The 19,883-nt window shown below is 37.2% G+C and overlaps 1 protein-coding gene and 1 long non-coding RNA gene across 2 annotated transcripts in view; one reads left to right on the top strand and one right to left on the bottom strand.

The window, feature by feature from the left end:
* Window positions 1-9,269, bottom strand: part of LOC140678595 (uncharacterized) — a 95,235-nt gene extending 85,966 nt beyond the window's left edge. The window contains exon 1 of the long non-coding RNA XR_012050338.1: window positions 9,083-9,269. This is a non-coding gene — a long non-coding RNA (uncharacterized lncRNA). The remainder of the gene's footprint in view (window positions 1-9,082) is intronic.
* The window catches only part of LOC133577118 (uncharacterized), a 110,447-nt gene that overhangs the window by 22,131 nt on the left and 68,433 nt on the right, over window positions 1-19,883 (top strand). Inside the window, exons 5-6 of the mRNA XM_072912878.1 lie at window positions 1,549-1,599; window positions 12,896-13,005. Coding sequence (XP_072768979.1) covers window positions 1,549-1,599; window positions 12,896-13,005 — 161 coding nt within the window. The remainder of the gene's footprint in view (window positions 1-1,548; window positions 1,600-12,895; window positions 13,006-19,883) is intronic.

Here is a 19,883-nt window from a genome sequence, read left to right as displayed (position 1 = left end):
ATGGCAGCAACACATTGCAAAAAAGTTGTCACAGGGGCATCTTTACCACTGTGTTACATGGCCTTTCCTTTTAACAACACTCAGTAAACTTTTCAGGTGGAATTCTTTCCCATTCTTGCTTGATGTACAGCTTAAGTTGTTCAACAGTCCGGGGTCTCTGTTGTGCTATTTTAGGCTTCATAATGCGCCACACATTTTCAATGGGAGACAGGTCTGGACAACAGGCAGGCCAGTCTAGTACCCGCACTCTTTTACTATGAAGCCACGCTGTTGTAACACATGGCTTGGCATTGTCTTGCTGAAATAAGCAGGGGCGTCCATGGTAACGTTGCTTGGATGGCAACATATGTTGCTCTAAACCTGTATGTACCTTTCAGCATTAATGGTGCCTTCACAGATGTGTAAGTTACCCATGCCTTGGGCACTAATACACCCCATACCATCACAGATGCTGGCTTTTCAACTTTGCGCCTATAACAATCCAGATAGTTATTTTCCTCTTTGTTCCGGAGGACACAACATCCACAGTTTCCAAAAACAATTTGAAATGTGGACTCGTCAGACCACAGAACACTTTTACACTTTGCATCAGTCCATCTTGGATGAGCTCGGGCCCAACGAAGCCAACGGCGTTTCTGGGTGTTGTTGATAAATGGCTTTGGCTTTGCATAGTAGAGTTTTAACTTGCACTTACATATGTAGTGAGAAACTGTAGTTACTGACAGTGGTTTTCTAAAGTGTTCCTGAGCCCATGTGGTGATATCCTTTACACACTGATGTCGGCTTTTGATGCAGTACCGCCTGAGGGATCCAAGGTCACGGGCATTCAATGTTTATTACACTTATGTGCAGTGATTTCTCTAGATTCTCTGAACCTTTTGATGATATTACGGACCGTAGATGGTGAAATCCGTAAATTCCTTGCAATAGCTGGTTGAGAAATGTTGTTCTTAAACTGTTGGAGAATTTGCTCACGCATTTGTTGACAAAGTGGTGACCCTCACCCCATCTTTGTTTGTGAACGACTGAGCATTTCATGAAAACCGCTTTTATACCCAATCATGGCACCCACCTGTTCCCAATTAGCCTGTTCACCTGTGGGATGTTCCAAATAAGTGTTTGATGAGCATTTCTCAACTGTATTAGTCTTTTTTGCCACTTGTGCCAGCTTTTTTGAAAATACATTGTAAGTATCTTGTCTTTGCAGTCTATTCAATTGAATATAGGCTGAAAAGGATTTGCAAATCATTGTATTCTTTTTTTATTTACAATTTACACAACGTGCCAACTTCACTAGTTTTGGGTTCTCACATAGCTGAGAGACCAATGTTTTGCTCATAAAATGTTACATATAATCTTTCAATTACTTGGTTTTAATTACCTTTATTGTACAAAATGTATCAAAGTGGCCTCCCGTTCTAAAGTATCCAAAATATTAACATTTTAATCACACTGGTAAGACACAACAAGCATTCATTCCCTATCATTACCTTTGTAACGTCACAATTTTGATATCTTTAATGTACTATTTTGACTTGACTTTTTCAGGACCGAGCCAGGATCCAAAAGATCGTGGCGCAGTATGACAAGAAGAAGAGCGTAAGTTGGGATATCACCTCCAGGGGCGTCGCTAAGTTTTTGAAGAACAGGGGGTACTTAGCCCACAGGAGGTCTTTACCTCCTACTTAACTTTGGCCAGTCCCAGCAGAAACACCTATAAGCTTGTTCATAGATGCATTATACAACTCCCAATAGGAAGTCGCCATTTGCTATATTTGTTACATATTTGTTACATGTGACAATGCACGTTAATAAACATACAAAATGTAAAGGTGCCAAATCGTAGCCAAAAGCTAGGTTCCATTTGTAGTCCGCGGCAGGTTGACGACCTAAGACATGGGTGTCAAACTCTGGCCCGGCGGGCCAAATTTGTTAATTCCGTTCATTCTCATACTTCTCAACCCTCCCGGGAGACTCTCAAATTTCAGTGCCCCTCCCAAAAATCGTCATATACGCTTAGTGCTGCAAAGGGTTCTGGGTATTTGTTCTGTTGTGTTTATGTTACGGTGCGGATGTTCTCCCGAAATGTGTTTGTCATTCTTGTTTGGTGTGGATTCACAGTGTGGCGCATATTTCTAACAGTGTTAAAGTTGTTTATACGGGCACCGTCAGTGTAACCCAGGGGTGCTCATTACGTCGATCGCGAGCTACCGGTCGATCTCGGAGGGTGTGTCAGTCGATCACCAGCCAGGCATTAAAAAAATAGTCCTAAAAATGAGCGATCATAAATCTTCACTATGACGTCACTTTCGTCACTTGATTGACATTCACGGCACCCAAGGGTCTTCTGAGATGACGCTGGCTGCTGCCAGCTCATTAAAATTACCGACTGGAAGGCGAGAAACACTTTATTTCAACAGACTCTGGCACCGTACCTGTCGTCAAAACTCCAAAGACAGACTGCACAGTTGCGCTAACAAAACAAGAGTCTCAGAAAGCTGGCGTGCACAAGCTAGCAAGCTACGGAGTTTGCCGACAATGTATTTCTTGTAAAGTGTATACAAAGGAGTACGGAAGCTGGACAAATAAGATGCCAAAAACCAACCACTTTCATGTGGTATTGGACAGAAAGGAGGACTTTTTCTCCTCCATTCGAAAATGCGGACATTATCAGCACCACTGTCTGATTCCAATCAATGCAAGTCAACAGAATCAGGTAATACACCAACTTATATTCTTGTCTTCATGAAAGAAAGGAATCTATATGTGTTAAACATGCCTGTATTATCTTTAAACACCTTAACTTGTTAACAATATTAACTATATGTGTTAAACATGCTTGCATCATCTTTAAACACCTTTAACTTATTAACAATATTAACTATATGTGTTAAACATGCTTGTATTATCATTAAACACCTTTAACTTGTTAACAATATTAACTATATGTGTTAAACATGCTTGTATTATCATTAAACACCTTTAACTTGTTAACAATATTAACTATATGTATTAAACATGCCTGTATTATCTTTAAACACCTTTAATTTATTAACAATATTAACTTTATGTATTAAACATTCTTGTATTATCATTAAACACCTTTAATCTATTAACAATATTAACTATGTGTTAAACATGATTGCATTATCATTAAACACCTTTAATTTATTAACAATATTAACTATATGTGTTGAACATGCTTGCATTATCATTAAACACCTTTAACTTATTAACAAAAACATATATTTCATAAATAAGTAAATATAAATTATATATATGAATGAGGTAGATCCCCACGACTTGATCAATTGAAAAGTAGCTCGCCTGCAGAAAAAGTGTGAGCACCCCTGGTGTAACCTGTATCGCTGTTGGCCAAGTATGCGTTGCATTTACGTGCGTGTGCGTGCTGAAGTCGCACATATTTTGTGATCGGGCCGGCACGTTGTTGGAATGGATGTAAAGCAGACGTGATGACAGCTCGTGGAGGACGATAAACGCAGTACTTTTAAGGCACGCCCCCAAGACTGTGGTCCGGGTGGACGAGATATAATGACTGATGAAGAACTTTGTTCGATAATGAAGGTTGCCTCAGCTCAAAGCCTGAGCCCCGACATTAATGAAAAGATGGCAGGTATCAGGCTTGGGCACATCAGATTAGATCAGTGTGTTGCAAACTGAGCAGTTTAAAGTCCTGAATGGTTGGTTTATTCATTGTTATTTTATTTTCTAATTTATTAGCCTGTGGAAAAAGTTAATGTTGATATTTACCTCAGAAGGCTGCAAATAGAAAAGAGGCATTACATTTTTATTTAAATTGTATTTGATATGCCATTGATATTTTTTAATTATTATTATTATTATTTGAAACTCGATTTTGCATGTCACTATAAAGTTATATAAGCCTTGCTTGTTCAATATTCAATGCAAAACTTGTTAGGGTCCCTATTAAAAGGTTAATTTGTTCAACCTTGGCCCGCGGCTTTGTTCAGTTTTAAATTTTGGCCCACTCTTTATTTGAGTTTGACACCCCTGACCTAAGATGAGGGCAGATCAGGAACAAAGTGACCAAAGTAGTCAATGTGCATTAGGCAGATAGAGAAGTGCTAAATTGTTGCATATAATAATTGTGCTAAAGGCCTAGTAAGTTAAAGTGCTGCTATTATTGCACACAGTCCTATTACACAAGTAGTAAGCAATAACACGTGTATTTACGCATGGAAAATTGGACCAAAAAAAGCTAACTTTAGTGTATTTTACGTATGAAATATTGCACATAATATGAATACAGAACTTTTAGAATGGAAATAGAAATCTATTGGAACTAATGGCAAGTATTTCTAACTTTATTATGTATGCATGCTCGTGACCTTGAATGTGATTTATCACATATATCAGATACTAGAGCCAAAAAAAAGCCTACTACTAGCAAAAATGAGTAAAAAACAAGTCTATGGAGAGCTTTTTTGCAAAAGGAAAAGGCCTGAGGCTCCCACTAATTCAATGTTATGGTGAGCAGGCCTTGAATTTTAACTTTTTAAGGTCAAGGCAAGTGTTGCCTTAAAGGAGAGCTCATTAGGGCACCAAGGCAAACATTATTGTCTTTTGAGGCAGGATATATATATATATATATATATATATATATATATATATATATATATATATATATATATATATATATATATATATATATATATGTATGTATTATGATGCCACTTCAGTGTGAACGGCGATTAATGACGACGCTTATGATATATATTACTGATGTATATTATTCACCAAAATAGACGGATAAAAAATAAAGATATATATTACTGATGTATATTATTCAACGAAATAGACGATTCTAAATAAATATTTACTGTATATATAGATGTATATTATTCACCGAAATAGATGGATACAAAAAAAAGATTTATATTACTGATGTATATTATTCACAGAAATAGACGATACAAAATAAAGTTATGTATTATTGATGTATATTTTTCACCGAAATAGACGAGTACAAAATAAAGATATATATTACTGATATATATTATTCACTGAAATAGATGAGTACAAAATAAAGATATATATTATTGATGTATATAATTCACCGAAATAGACAGATACAAAATAAAGATATATATTACTGATGTATATTATTCACCAAAATAGACAGACACAAAATAAAGATATATATTACTGATGTATATTATTCACCTAAATAGACAATACAAAATAAGGATGTATATTACTGATGTATGTTATTCACCGAAATAGACAGACACAAAATAAAGCTATATATTACTGATGTATATTATTCACCGAAATAGACGATACAAAATAAGGATATATATTACTGATGTGTATTATTCACCGAAATAGACAGATACAAAAGAAAGATATATATTACTGATGTACATTATTCACCAAAATAGACAGATAAAAAATAAAGATATATAATACTGATGTATATTATTCACCGAAATAGACAGATACAAAATAAATATATATATTGCTGATTTATATTATTCACTGAAATAGACGATACAAAATAAAGATCTATATTACTGATGTATATTATTCAACAAAATAGACCATACAAAAAAAAGATATATATTACTGATGTACATTATTCAAGGAAATAGACGATACAAAATAAAGATATATATTACTGATGTATATTTTTCACCGAAATAGACAGATACAAAATAAGGATATATATTGCTGATGTATATTATTCACCAAAATAGACAGATACAAAATAAAGATGAATATTACTGATGTATATTATTAACCAAAATAGACGGATACTAGAGATGCGCGGATAGGCAATTATTTCATGCGCAACCGCATCAGAAAGTCGTCAACCATCCGCAATCCACCCGATCTAACATTTGATCAGAACCGCATCCGCCCGCACCCGCCCGTTGTTATATATCTAATATAGACGATGCAAGGCATTAGTGAGGTTATAAAGCTTTTGCCTGTTAAAGAAAGGAGACTGATCCAATGCAGCACAGACATTCGCGTGCCACGCTGTCACGACCCAGACGCACACCAGTGCGCAATCATATGGGAGCCGCGCTGAGCGCACCTCCAAGCGCGTCTCGCTGCCGGCGACGGCCGGGTATATGGGCCCGACGCTCCAGCGCCATCCATTTTCAGGGCTAGTTGATTCGGCAGGTGGGTTGTTACACACTCCTTAGCGGGTTCCAACTTCCATGGCCACCGTCCTAGCTGCTGTCTATATCAACCAGGGTGAGCCCCACCCCTTTCGTGAGCGCACTGCGCGCGGAGTGACCCCTGTTACGCGCCCCCGGCAACAGGGGTGGCGGGCAGGTAAGCTGCGCGGGCGGGGCGCGCGGAGTGACCCCTGTTACGAGCCCCCGGCCACGGGGGTGGCGGGCAGGTAAGCTGCTTACCTGCTGCGCGTGACGCCGGCCGCAGCGAAGGCAGACAAGGCGGGGTGTCGGTGAGGTGGGCGCGGTGGTGACCCTGGACGTGCGTCGGGCCCTTCTCGCGGATCACCTCAGCTACGGCTCCCGGTGGGGCCCTCTCGGGGGAAGGGGCCTCGGTACCGGACCCCGGCGAGGCGTCCCTTCTCCGCTCCGTAAAAGTGTCCATCTCTTTTTTTTTTCTTCTTCTGTTGTGGCATATGCTGCAGGTGCCTGCTCGTTTTTCGTATGTGGGTAACAACATTTAACTATGTATATATATTTCCGAATTGGTTTAACTGCCACCCGCCTGAATCTATTTAAAATCTAATTTTTTTTTATTTCAACCACCCGACCCGACCCGACCCGCAGATAAAATCTAATTTTTTTTTATTTCAACCGCCTGATCCGCGGATAATCCGCGGACTCCGCGGTTGTGCCCGCAAACCGCGCATCTCTAACGGATACACAATAAAGATATATATCAATGATGTAGATTATTCACCGAAATAGACAGATAAAAAATAAAGATATATAATACTGATGTATATTATTCACCGAAATAGACAGATACAAAATAAATATATATATTGCTGATTTATATTATTCACTGAAATAGACGATACAAAATAAAGATCTATATTACTGATGTATATTATTCACCAAAATAGACTATACAAAATAAAGATATATAATACTGATGTATATTATTCACAGAAATAGACCATACAAAATAAAGATATATATTACTGATAAAAGTTAAAGTTAAAGTACCAATGATTGTCACACACACACTAGGTGTGGCGAAATTATTCTCTGCATTTGACCCTTGATCACCCCCTGGGAGGTGAGGGGAGCAGTGGGCAGCAGCGGTGGCTGCGCCCGGGAATCATTTTGGCGATTTAACCCCCAATTCCAACCCTTGATGCTGAGTGCCAAGCAGGGAGGTAATGGGTCCCATTTTTATAGTCTTTGGTATGACTCGGCCGGGATTTGAACTCCCAACCTACCGATCTCAGGACGGACACTCTAACCACTAGGCCACTGAGTAGGTTGTACAGTATTCAAGGAAATAGACGATACAAAATAAAGATATCTAATACTGATGTATATTATTCACCGAAATAGACATATACAAAATAAAGATATATAATACTGATGTATATTATTCACCGAAATACATGATACAAAATAAAGATATATAATACTGATGTATATTATTCACAGAAATACATGATACAAAATAAAGATATATATTGCTGATGTATATTATTCACCAAAATAGACAGACACAAAATAAAGATGTATATTACTGATGTATATTATTCACTGAAATACACAGATATAAAATAAAGATATGTATTACTGATGTATATTATTAAGCAAAATGGACAGATACACAATAAAGATATACATTAATGATGTACATTATTCACCAAAATAGACAGATAAAAAATAAAGATATATAATACTGATGTATATTATTCACCGAAATAGACAGATACAAAATAAATATATATATTGCTGATTTATATTATTCACTGAAATAGATGATACAAAATAAAGATCTATAATACTGATGTATATTATTCACCGAAATACACGATACAAAATAAAGATATATAATACTGATGTGTATTATTCACAGAAATAGATTATACAAAATAAGGATGTATATTACTGATGTATGTTATTCACCGAAATAGACGGACACAAAATAAAGCTATATACTACTGATGTATATTATTCACCTAAATAGACGATACAAAATAAGGATATACATTACTGATGTATATTATTCACAGAAATAGATTATACAAAATAAAGATATATATTGCTGATGTATATGATTCACTAAAATAGGCAATACAGTATAAAGATATATATTACTGATTTAAATTATTCACCAAAATAGACAGATTCAAAATAAAGATATATATTACTGATATATATTATTGACCGAAATAGACATATACAAAATAAGGATATATATTACTGATGTATATTATTCACCTAAATAGACGATACAAAATAAGGATATACATTACTGATGTATATTATTCACTGAAATAGACAGATAAAAAATAAAGATATGTAATACTGATGTGTACTATTCACAGAAAAAATATACAAAATAAAGACATATATTGCTGATGTATATGATTCACCAAAATAGACAGATACAATATAAAAATATATATTGCTGATGTATATTATTCACCTAAATAGATGATACAAAATAAGGATATATATTACTGATGTATATTATTCACCAAAATAGACAGATAAAAAAAAAAGATATCTAATACTGATGTATATTATTCACCGAAATACACGATACAAAATAAAGATATATAATACTGATGTGTATTATTCACAGAAATAGATTATACAAAATAAAGATATATATTGCTGATGTATATGATTCACCAAAATAGACGATACAATATAAAGATATATATTACTGATGTATATAATTCACCGAAATAGACGGATACAAAATAAAGATATATATTACTGATGTATATTATTCACCTAAATAGACGATACAAAATAAGGATATATATTACTGATGTATATTATTCACCGAAATAGACAATACAAAATAAATCGTTGACAAATTAGCAGAAACGTGCGAAAATAACATTTTAGGAACTCACGTCAATCAAAGTCCCGCAGCTGGTCGCCATCACCTCATCAGAGCAGACATCGAGGCAAATGTCCCCAAAACTGCGGGAGACATCTTCGTTCATAATATTCTCCGCGATGAAGAAAATGTTGACATTTAACTGCACAGAATCCTTGAAATTGCCACAAATGTGCCGGTACGGAGACCGCGAGATTTGAAGCGTGTCCACTTCCGGGTTGACTTCCGTAAACACTGCACCACGTGCTGCCGTCTGGCTCGCTGTTGCTAAGGCAACCAAAAAAACACGGACTGGATTTTCAATTTAGTAACGCGAGCGTTACTGATGGAACGGATTGGATTGGATAATAAACGCTGGCAAAGGGTAGTCAAATGATTTATAATCATAGTGAATAATGACAGGTTATATTAGTATTTATTTAAACTCACATTTACGCATAATTATATTGACTTTTTCTGCATATTTTTTTGTAAAAAATAAAATAAAATCACACCGAATTATTTAGTGGGGTTTTGGAATAAAATTGGCCCAATCATTGAGAATTGTAATATAATAATAATAATAATAATAATATTTTAGCCGCAAGTACAATTGCTGTGTGAATATTCATGTGTCCACGTAGGCGCTGGTTTGCATTACGTAACAAATAGACAGTGTCATGACTTGGTCCTGGGTGTTAGCTTTTCCAGGATGCAACGGAAAGTTGGCTCGTGCTAGACGGGAATGAAGGTACATGATTTATTATCAAAAAAAGGAATAAATGAAAGCGCGCACAGTGGCGGAGAATAAACTATAAAACCAAAAGACTATAGCAAAAAGTACAAACAAAAAACACGCACAATGGCGGAGAACAAACTATGAAACCAAAAAGACTATAAATATGGAACAAAAATGTACTTGGCTTGAGGAATTGACATGAAAAGAAGTATCAGGCATGAACAGAGCATAAATGTGTTGAGGTCGTCAGGACGAACAACAGAAAATGAATGAACTTAAATACTATGGACATGATTAGTGAAAGCAGGTGCGTGACTCAAAACGTGAAACAGGTGCGTGACGTGACAGGTGAAAACTAATGGTTGCTATGGTGACCAGACAAGGGAGTGAAAAGACAGAAACTAAACAAAACATGACTTAAAACAAAACATGATAATACAGACATGACAGACAGTCTCGCAATAAATTTTTGGGATACCACTTTTTTGTAACCGTTTTGAAAACAAATAAAATTATAAATGTATGCATTATCCTGTTATAACTCACATTCTATATTCCATCCATCCATTCATCTTCTTCCCGGGTCGCGGGGGCAGCAGCCTAAGCAGGGAAGCCCAGACTTCCCTCTCCCCAGCCACTTCGTCCGGCTCTTCTCGGAGAATCCCGAGGCGTTTCCAGGCCAGCCGGGAGACATAGTCTTCCCATTCTATATTGTGTTTTGGAAAAAGGTTGTCATAAATGTTACTTAATTCATTAAAAAATAATACAAAAGGAAAAAAAAAAATTTTATTGCATACGTAAATGTATTCAGTTATAAACATTCATTCACTTTCTTCTTGCCTTCATGGATCTAAACTTTACCGCTGCTGGGCGTTTTTTCTATATTTGTATTTAATAAGTTGTAGGTGTGTTTATTTCAGTATTAAAAGTGTAAAAAGTTGCTTGCTTCGGTCATGAAATGATGATAATGGTGTGCCAGGGCATACATACACTATTTATTCAACGCTTAAATCTCTAGAGCAGGGGTGTCAAACGAGGGCCGGATCAGGCCCGCGAACAGTTTTTATACATCAGATGAGTTTGCTAAGTATAAAAATGAGCTGAAATTTTTGAATGAACGAAATCGCTGTTCTTTTTGTGTCCACTAGATTGCGGAAATAAATTATTCTAAATTGTACGTTATGTCATGACTGGTTTTATTGATTATTGATTGTTTTATTGATTATGGGACAAGCAATGGGTACTTTTTCGTCACTTATTGTTTGTCTTTGGTACACTAATGTGTATATTTTAGGCCATTGGTTCTTTGTTTTATTTTTGCAAAAATACATATGTATATTTTTACATTGCTCTTTTTATCTTTGGTATGAACATTATTATGTAAACTCGAAATTATTGTTTTTTGTTTTTTGGGGGGGTTTCTTTGTTGTTGCTATTTTTGTATTACAACATTTTATTATTTGATCATGTTGTACTGCAGTGTAATCTTTTGTTTTGTGATTATGTGATGTTTTTTGGCCTGGACCCCAGGAAGAATAGTTTCCACTGCGGTGTGGACTAATGGGGATCCTTAATAAACTAAACTAAATAAACTAAACTAAACTAGATGTCGCAATAGCAATTATTTGTATATTTGTAGATGATGCTACATATGTAAAAAAAAAAAAAAAAAAAAGCACATGATGTTAGTGCACCAGTCGAGGAAAATGAGCAAACTACATAAATAACATCCTGTAATTTGATTTTGATATTATTTTTTCATCTTGATGGATTGAAACCCTAACACCAATGAGTTGACTGCAAAGGATTCTGGGTATTTGTTCTGTTGTGTTCATGTAGTGTTACGGTGCGGATGTTCTCCCGAAATGTGTTTGTCATTCTTGTTTGGTGTGGATTCGCAGTGTGGCGTATATTTCTAACAGTGTTAAAGTTTTTTATACTGGCACCCTCAGTGTAACCTGTATAGATGTTGATGATGTATGCGTTGAATTCGCTCGTGTGAGCGTACAGAAGCCGCACATATCTTGTGACTGGGTCTGAACGATGTTAGAATGGATGAAAAGCGGACGTGACGATAGCTCGTAGAGGACGTTAAAGGTTAATTTGTTCCACCTAGGCCCGCGGCTTTGTTCAGTTTTAAATTTTGGCCCACTCTGTATTTGAGTTTGACACCCCTGTGTTAGATTGTTTTATATAACAAGCTACATATTTAATGAAAGATAATTACTGTAATTTTACATGAATTTGAAAGTAATTTAAGAAAACAGAAATTGCTATGTATAATTAATTTGGTATTTTTCTGTAAAAAAAAAAAAAGAAATATACATAGTTTGTCATTACTGGCATATTACTTAAAATAAAACAGGCGGATTGTTTATTTACAGATAATGTCTTCAATTCTACAGTTTTGTAAACTATTTAAAAAAATAGAAAAATTACAGTAGAAATTTAGAGTAAATTAACCATAAAAATAGGATTATTTTTTTTACAGTGTATCGTGCCGTGATTTTACCACTCCAGCCCACTTGGGAGTAGATTTTTCTCCATGTGGCCCCCGATCTAAAATGAGTTTGACACCCCTGCTCTTGAGTCTGCATCAACTTAAATTCTAAGTTGTTGTTTTTTTATTTGTTTGTTTCCTTTTTGTCAAAGAAAACTATGTTGGTTTTTTATGGCAAACACACAAAATATGCAAAATCTTCCACAAAAAATATTTTTCAAAGTGGAATATTTGATGTGAAGTAATGGATAGGTCAATAATTCATTAAAAAAAACATTGATTTTGATTGAATATTATGTTTTGAGCAATGACAGTTTTAACAGCTTTGTTTTATTAGTCAACATTGCAAGTTTTTCTAAATTACATTTCACCTGTAAGCTTTTTTATTCCACTCTTGTTCTGTTTTTGTTTATTTTAATAGTATTTTTAGAATGTGCCGTGGGCCTTTAAAACATGAGCTGGGCTGGGGGCTGCAAATCCGCATTATATATATATTAATGCGTAAAAAGACACAAAAAGTGCGTTAACGCCAACAGTGCAAGCAAGACGGCAGCTGGCAGAAGAGGAGGACTGCAGCAAGGAATGATGTTTGTGTGTTTCTGTTGCAGGACCCTGCTTTCCTGGAGAAGAAACAACGTTGCGACTACTTGAAAGCTAAACTGAGCCACATAAAAAACAGAATACGAGCTCATGACCAGGAGATTCTCAGACTAAACAAATAGCGTCATTCTTCTTGTTGTTGTTGTGTTCAAATATTTATTTTCGCGTAGTCTTCGCCTCTGACGTGTATGACACAACTTAGACTTAGACTTAGACTCATACTTGCCAACCTTGAGACCTCCGATTTCGGGAGGTGGGGGTGTGGGGGGGGCGTGGTTAAGAGGGGAGGAGTATATTTACACCTACAATTCACCAAGTCAAGTATTTCATATATATATATATATATATATATATATATATATATATATATATATATATATATATATATATATAAGTAAGAGAAATACTTGAATTTCAGTGTTCATTTATTTACACATATACAAACACATAACACTCATCTACTCATTGTTGAGTTAAGGGTTGAATTGTCCATCCTTGTTCTATTCTCTGACACTATTTTTCTAACCATGCTGAACACCCTCTCTGATGATGCATTCTGCTTCGTCTCCTTGTTGTGTGCGCAGTTGTGCACTGCACTCTCTAAAAGCCCTAGATGTTATTGTCACATATGCATGTACAGTAGATGGCAGTATTGTCCTGTTTAAGAGTGCCACAACGTTGCTGTTTACGGCAGACAAACTGCTTTACGGTAGACGAAAACGTGACTGCTGGTGTTGTGTGGTGTTACCGCGCTGGGAGGACGTTAATGAAACTACCTAACAATAAACCCACATAAGAAACCAAGAACTCGCCCTACAGTTATAACGTGATTGGGCAGGCACGCTGTTTATATTGTGGGAAAGCGGACGTGAAAACAGGCTGTCGACACGTCACGCAGGTCCATATGGAGCTGGAGGGGGCGTGGCCTCCAGCTCCGCCTGAATTTTGGGAGAAAATTTATCCCGGGAGGTTTTCGGGAGAGGCGCTGAATTTCGGGAGTCTCCCGGAAAATCCGGGAGGGTTGGCAAGTATGCTTAGACTTAGACTTCCTTTTTATTGTCATTCAAATTTGAACTTTACAGCACAGATAAGAACAAAATTTCGTTACATAAGCTCATGGTAATGAAGGATAAAAATTTAAAAAAGCAATAAGGTGCATATATAAATAAATAAATATATATAAACAGGTTTCAACAGGTTCAACAAAGTCTGTACAATTTTTATGAAGTCAACATTAATTTAAAAAAAAAATGGATTGTTTTATTTTTACAAAAGTATTATATGTGATTTTTTTTTTTTTTATGACAATGTACAGTAATGTTTTTTGTATTACTTGCACTGAATAGTTGTCTATTGCAACTAGGGCTGGGCGATATGGCCTTTTATTAATATCTCGATATGTTTAGGCCATGTCACGATACACGATATGTACCTCGATATTTTGCCTTAAAATGAACACTTGATGCATATAATCACAGCAGTGAGATGATTCTATGTGTCTACATTAAAACATTCTTCTTCATACTGCATTAATATATGCTACTTTTAAACTTTCATGCAGAGAGGGAAATCACAACTAAAAGTGTATTTATTAAACAGTTATTAAGCAGTGGCACAAACATTCATGTCATTTCCAAAACAGAAAGTGCAAGATTGTCAGAGACATTTTAAAACAAGCTATGAGTGCACTTTTGTGCATGATGTCACTAAGATGACATATCAAAACAACACTAAATTAAAGTGCACTTTTTGTACAGAACACCACTACAATAGTTTAAAACAAATAAAGTGCACTTTTGTGCATGATGTCACACAAGATATTTCAATAAGTGTCAAATAAAAATGAGTTGCATAATAGGAAATCAAACAGTGTATGTCCTTCGCTATGTAGTAGGTTCCTTCTGTTGTTGACTATTTTTTTCATACGGTGTTGATGTGGAAATGGTTGCTTGGGCATTTTGTGGGTGTGGCACCGGCCGGAGATGTTGACATGCGGAGTTTCAAGCACTCCTCATTCTCGAGCAGGTGACTTTTCAAATGATGCAACAAATTAGTAGTAATGCTACTTTTTTTGGCAACGCTTTTGCCGCATACTTGACATATTACTGTTCAACATCTTCCCGCTTGAAGCCAAACCACCGGCAGACGATGGGAATTAATTCGTCTTCCTTCATTTTGTTACCAGATTGGCACCTTCTTTCTCTCATATTACCACTACCATTGCTAACGTTACCCATTCCGCGACTATACAGTATGTGACGTATGTACAAACCCCGTTTCCATATGAGTTGGGAAATTGTGTTAGATGTAAATATAAACGGAATACAATGATTTGCAAATCCTTTTCAACCCATATTCAGTTGAATGCACTACAAAGACAACATATTTGATGTTCAAACTCATAAAATGTATTTATTTTTGGCAAATAATAATTAACGTAGAATTTCATGGCTGCAACACGTGACAAAGTAGTTGGGAAAGGGCATGTTCACCACTGTGTTACATGGCCTTTCCTTTTAACAACACTCAGTAAACGTTTGGGAACTGAGGAGACACATTTTTGAAGCTTCTCAGGTGGAATTCTTTCCCATTCTTGCTTGATGTACAGCTTAAGTTGTTCAACAGTCCGGGGGTCTCCGTTGTGGTATTTTAGGCTTCATAATGCGCCACACAATGCGCCTGTAGTCCAGACAGGTCTGGACTACAGGCAGGCCAGTCTAGTACCCGCACTCTTTTACTATGAAGCCACGTTGATGTAACACGTGGCTTGGCATTGTCTTGCTGAAATAAGCAGGGGCGTCCATGGTAACGTTGCTTGGATGGCAACATATGTTGCTCCAAAACCTGTATGTACCTTTCAGCATTAATGGCGCCTTCACAGATGTGTAAGTTACCCATGTCTTGGGCACTAATACACCCCCATACCATCACAGATGCTGGCTTTTCAACTTTGCGCCTATAACAATCCGGATGGTTCTTTTCCTCTTTGGTCCGGAGGACACGACGTCCACAGTTTCCAAAAACAATTTGAAATGTGGACTCGTCAGACCACAGAACACTTTTCCACTTTGTATCAGTCCATCTTAGATGAGCTCAGGCCCAGCAAAGCTGACGGCGTTTCTGGGTGTTGTTGATAAACGGTTTCCGCCTTGCATAGGAGAGTTTTAACTTGCACTTACAGATGTAGCGACCAACTGTAGTTACTGACAGTGGGTTTCTGAAGTGTTCCTGAGCCCATGTGGTGATATCCTTTACACACTGATGTCGCTTTTTGATGCAGTACAACCTGAGGGATCGAAGGTCACGGGCTTAGCTGCTTACGTGCAGTGATTTCTCCAGATTCTCTGAACCCTTTGATGATATTACAGACCGTAGATGGTGAAATCCCTAAATTCCTTGCAATAGCTGGTTGAGAAAGGTTTTTCTTAAACTGTTCAACAATTTGCTCACGCATTTGTTGACAAAGTGGTGACCCTCGCCCCATCCTTGTTTGTGAATGACTGAGCATTTCATGGAATCTACTTTTATACCCAATCATGGCACCCACCTGTTCCCAATTTGCCTGTTCACCTGTGGGATGTTCCAAATAAGTGTTTGATGAGCATTCCTCAACTTTATCAGTATTTATTGCCACCTTTCCCCAACTTCTTTGTCACGTGTTGCTGGCATCAAATTCTAAAGTTAATGATTATTTGCAAAAAAAAAAAAATGTTTATCAGTTTGAACATCAAATATGTTGTCTTTGTAGCATATTCAACTGAATATGGGTTGAAAATGATTTGCAAATCATTGTATTCCGTTTATATTTACATCTAACACAACTTCCCAACTCATATGGAAACGGGGTTTGTAAGAAAGTGCACTTGTTTTATGTTTCTGTGAGAAGGAGAGACAAGAAAGAGTGAGAAGAGCCTGTAGTGTAATGCCCGCAGCTAAAAGCAACCGCGTGAGAACGTATACTCCAATATCACAGTATAGTTGTTTTCTATATCAAACCCGCGATATATCGAGTATATTCGATATATCGCCCAGCCCTAATTGCAACCACTTCAACGGTGGTTGGTTAGGTGATCATTTACTGTTTGTTTTTTTAACTTATTGACATCAAATGTCTGCATATTACCGTAAGTGACAGTGAAATAAACTTTACGACTGAACCTTGAGACTTGTCAGTCAGTAATATGTTTTTACAAGTGTAATGTTTTTATACGTGACACAAATCCTGCATAGAAACTTGTGGTCATGTGACCAGTATTTGACATTTGTGGCGTATATCGCACTTTGAATATATAATCCTGTCATATTCATTACAGTGGACACATGCTCAATGCGGCATTGATCCGGTACCAAGTAAATACAGCAGGAGTATTGCTGATACTCTAATTTTTCATGTGTGTGAGCAAACGCAAAAACTCCCTGAGCATTCAGTGGAGCCCATGTGAGCGAGGTCAGACGTGCACACTGTGGCTACACCAGCAGCACACCTGTCCCAAACCTGACTAAATAGCAAGTTAAATCCATCCATTTTCTACCGCTTGTCCCTTTCGGGGTCGCTGGAGCCTATCTCAGCTGCATTCGGGCGGAAGGCGGTGTACACCCTGGACAAGTCCCCACCTCATCGCAGGGCCAACACAGATAGACAGACAACATTCTCTTATTATTATAATCAAATGACAGCAGTCATTTCCATTTCTAATATAAGTGTTTAGGCCCACTTACAATGACAATAACAAAAAATGTTGTTTTTCATGAACTGTGTACTTGTATTGTTTGTCTGGGTGGAGGTCCTGCTTTGGAAATAATTTGTACCCCTTTCAGACATTGCATTTAGTTCCCATTAAAACCTTCACATGTTGCACAATGAGATGTAAGCAGGGGATCATGTGTGCATTCCTGCAACTTCCTGTTTGTAAAAAATATATTTTTATTAGTATTTATTTCATATACTAACAGCATTTCATGATTAATATTTATAAATTAAGATTCCTAATAAATGACACTAGAATAAGGACGGCGTGGCGAAGTTGGTAGAGTGGCCGTGTCAGCATTAGGAGGGTTGCTGGTTACTGGGGTTCAATCCCCACCTTCTACCATCCTAGTCACGTCCGCTGTGTCCCTGGGCAAGACACTTCACCCCTTGCTCCTGATGGCTGCTGGTTAGCGCCTTGCATGGCAGCTCCCGCCATCAGTGTGTGAATGTGGAAATACTGTCAAAGCGCTTTGAGTACCTTGAAGGTAGAAAAGCGCTATACAAGTATGACCCATTTATCATTTACCATTTATAATAAGCACACATTTGATTGGTAAATCATAGTGTAACGACCTGGAATGACACTTTATGTGTGGTGTTGGAGTTGTCCGACTTTTTGTGTGGCTGTAAACGTATCACTGGCTAAGTGCCATAAGTGCATGTGTTGGCGCAAGTGAGAAAGAGCGAGCGGCTGCTGTCGACATAACAAAGTTGCTTTTGGTCTGGTTTGTACTGCAGAAAATGACCAATTTTGCTAGATATAATTTTTTTTACTAATGTTTTGGTGATGTGTTTATGGCCGACAATAAAGACTTTTGCTCAGTAAAGTGATCGATGGAATTCATGTCCTCAAAGCGTCTCGACAGACGTTACAATATTTGAACAATGATGACGAAAACTGTTTTCTCTGTCGTGTCCGTGTCGTGTCGAAAATTGTTATGCGCTTATTTTTTTATTTGATTTTGTGCGTGGCATAGATTTGCCGTGCGCAGAGGACGCTTGAGCAGTGCGCAACTGCACAGGTGCGCACCTTAGAGGGAACATTGCTGACAGGATATCAATACTTTTTAATTTTTAATTATCTGTGCCCCTTGATACAGTGCAGCCGGAAAGTATTCACAGCGCTTCGCTTTCCCCACATTTTGTTATGTTACGGCCTTATTCCAAAATGGAATACATTCACTTTTGTCCTTGAAATTCTACACACAATACCCCATAATGACAATGCGAAAAGTTGGTTTTGTTTTGCAAAAACATTATATGTAGCTGTAAGCTTCGTCTACTTACAGTCTCACAGATTCACGCTGGGAGCCAGTTGCGCAGATGACAGGGTTTTTAATATGTTTTCACAGTTCTCCAATAGATACTTTTGTGTTGACTTTTCAGTCGCTCCAATCCTCCTTTTCCTCACTGTTAAAGACAACAGATGATTAGATTAACACGTACCGCCTATGCAATCTTAATCATCTGCCAGCTGTGTCTCGCCGTCAGCACATGCCATGCCCCCATCTGATGGCGCTCTGTTTTCAGCACCCTGGACAGAGGCGGTGACCTTTTCTCCTGATCACATTCCCTTTCCACAGTGGCAATGTACAGAGACATTCTGGATGCAAACCAACGCTTCCCATCCAACCTGATGTGTTGCAAAGAGGAATGGTTGAAAGTACCCAAAGATAGGTGTACCAAGCTTGTGGCATCGTATTCAAAAAGACTTGAGGCTGTAATTGCTGCCAAAGGTGCATCAACTAACTATTGAGCAACTTCTGTAAATACTTACGTCCGTGTGGTTTTCTTTTGTTATTTGTAATAAACTTGCATTTAAAGAAAAACATTTTTTATTGTCATAATGGGGAATTTTGAGGACAAAAATGAATGTATTCCATTCTGTAATAAGGCTGTAAAATAACAAAATGTGGAAAAAGCAAAGTGCTGTAAATACTTTGCGGATACACTGTATACCTCACACACACTTCGTCCGCCAGAGAATAAGAAGACCAAAATTTAACGACTTTTTGGACTCGCAGGCGGAGTTTGTCTTGTTCATGACATTATATAAAAAGTTTAATTGTATTTATAAACATATTTGACCCCGAGGCCAAGGTGCAGTAGGAAGTCAGAGGAACTTTCGTTTATCTCTTTGTCAGAGGTGTCAAAGTCGTTTTCACTGAGGGCCACATCGCAGTTATGTTAGGCCCCAGAGGGTCGCTTCTAACAGTGAATACTATTATCATACAATTTTTTAATGC

This window comes from Nerophis lumbriciformis, linkage group LG03 (assembly GCF_033978685.3).
Source record: "Nerophis lumbriciformis linkage group LG03, RoL_Nlum_v2.1, whole genome shotgun sequence".
Classification (NCBI taxonomy): Eukaryota; Metazoa; Chordata; class Actinopteri; order Syngnathiformes; family Syngnathidae; genus Nerophis; species Nerophis lumbriciformis.
This window is presented reverse-complemented; position numbering and strand designations above follow the sequence as displayed.